This window comes from Condylura cristata, unplaced genomic scaffold, assembly GCF_000260355.1.
Source record: "Condylura cristata isolate star-nosed mole 26May11 unplaced genomic scaffold, ConCri1.0 scaffold00026, whole genome shotgun sequence".
Classification (NCBI taxonomy): domain Eukaryota; kingdom Metazoa; phylum Chordata; class Mammalia; order Eulipotyphla; family Talpidae; genus Condylura; species Condylura cristata.
This window is the reverse complement of record NW_004567127.1, coordinates 2,422,035-2,422,676: the sequence shown is the minus strand read 5'-3', so window position 1 is coordinate 2,422,676 and position 642 is coordinate 2,422,035. Positions and strand designations below refer to the sequence as shown.

At 62.1% G+C, this 642-nt stretch overlaps 1 protein-coding gene across 1 annotated transcript in view; it reads right to left on the bottom strand.

Annotated features, from left to right (window-relative positions):
• Positions 1-642, bottom strand: part of NOTCH2 (notch 2) — a 92,487-nt gene that overhangs the window by 33,057 nt on the left and 58,788 nt on the right. Inside the window, exon 9 of the mRNA XM_012730013.1 lies at positions 430-614. Within this exon, the coding sequence (XP_012585467.1) occupies positions 430-614 (185 nt within the window). The remainder of the gene's footprint in view (positions 1-429; positions 615-642) is intronic.

Below are 642 nucleotides of genomic sequence, written 5' to 3'. Positions count from 1 at the left end.
CTCAGCAGCGGGGGCCTTCTCGCTGGGACCCAGCAAGGCAGGCCGCAGGCTTAGCAGAGCACTTGGACCGTCTTCAGCGGTCGCGTGGGGGAGCGAAAGGAGAGAGCGCCTCTCCTTGGGAAAAAAATGGACTTGTTTTGTCTGTTTCTGGACCCATGGGTGGAAAGCCTAAAAATAATCATCTCAGAGGCGGGGCTCGCGATACGACCCACAGGGAAAAAAAAGCCCCAAGTAGCCGTCACTAAGGCTTCTGGGAGGCACGAACCCTGCGAAATATACACACAGACAGAGAGGTCAGAGGCCATTCGCTGCAGAGTCAGACTCCTGACCACAGAGCATCTGGAAGATTCCTGGCTGGAACAAACGCCCGGTTGTGCACACGCGCCCCTCCCCCGCTCCCGCTAACGACTTCCTCCTGCGGCCACACACGCTCGCCCCGCTGCGCCGCCTGCGGTCAGCGCTGGGCTCCACAGGGAGCGGGGGCCGCGGCGGGCACTCACCGGGCGGGCACAGGCACTGGAAGCGGTTGACCTTGTCCACACACTGGCCGTTGTTCACGCAGGGGTTGCTCTGACACTCGTTGATGTCCAGCTCACAGTGCACGCCTCTGAAACCTGAGCGGGCGGACCGCACAGCGGCTGG